This window comes from Thyridium curvatum (genome assembly GCF_004353045.1).
Source record: "Thyridium curvatum strain D216 chromosome Unknown NODE_239_length_745_cov_792.844660, whole genome shotgun sequence".
NCBI lineage: Eukaryota > Fungi > Ascomycota > Sordariomycetes > Thyridiales > Thyridiaceae > Thyridium > Thyridium curvatum.
The window spans coordinates 1-745 of NW_022156993.1; the positions used below are offsets into that span (position 1 = coordinate 1).

General features: G+C 51.4%; 1 protein-coding gene across 1 annotated transcript; it reads left to right on the top strand.

Annotated features, from left to right (window-relative positions):
* Positions 1-376, top strand: E0L32_012437 (uncharacterized protein; the record flags this gene model as incomplete). Its single annotated transcript, XM_031135277.1, has 1 exon — positions 1-376. A coding segment is annotated over one exon (376 nt), but the record flags the coding sequence as incomplete, so codon positions are not given.
* Positions 377-745: the final 369 nt, after the last annotated feature.

Genomic DNA, 745 nt, shown 5'->3' on the forward strand with positions numbered 1-745 from the left:
CGAGCGCAAGGAAATCGAGGAGGAAGAGGCTTTCGAAGACCTCCTTCAGCGGCAGCAGCGGATTCAAGACGAGATTCGAGAAGCGACGGCGCGCTTGATTCGCCTTCGCAAGCAGAGGCGTTTCCTTCGTGAGAAGGGTGTGAAGATGGTACAGCGTGGTTTGCAAAATTTGGATGAGCTGGAGGAAATGGAGCGAAAGGAGTCTGAAGCCGCCGCGCAGGAGTCTTCTGCGGTCCTAGAGGTGCAGGCTAACGGTGGTTTCGATGTGATCGACTGGAGTACCGTTGGTTTGGGCGATGGTCAGTTGCTGGCTGGTCTCGACTTTGCTGGCGGAACTGTCGAAGCTTCCGTTGGCAATGCGTCAAGTTCCCAATAGGTTCCCAGGTGTTTTCTGTAGCGTTGTAGCCCTTCCACTTGACCAGGTACTTGCCGTCTGATACCCGCTGTTCCAGTATTTGTTCGACTTCGTACTCTTCTTCTTCTGTCTCCACTTCTACTGGTTCTTTTAGCCGCGCTCCCGGAGGGGCTGGTTCCAGTAGGGAAACGTGAAAAACTGGATGAATCCGCATCGTCTTTGGTAGTGACAGTCTGTAGTTGGATGTCGAGATTTTCTGTACGATCTTGAATGGTCCTAGTTTTTTATGATCCAATTTGTCGCTAGGTCGTTTTGTGGTGATGTTTTTCCGTAGTAGGTAGACCATGTCTCCCTCCGAGAAGGATGGTCCCTTCATCCTTTTTCTGTTGT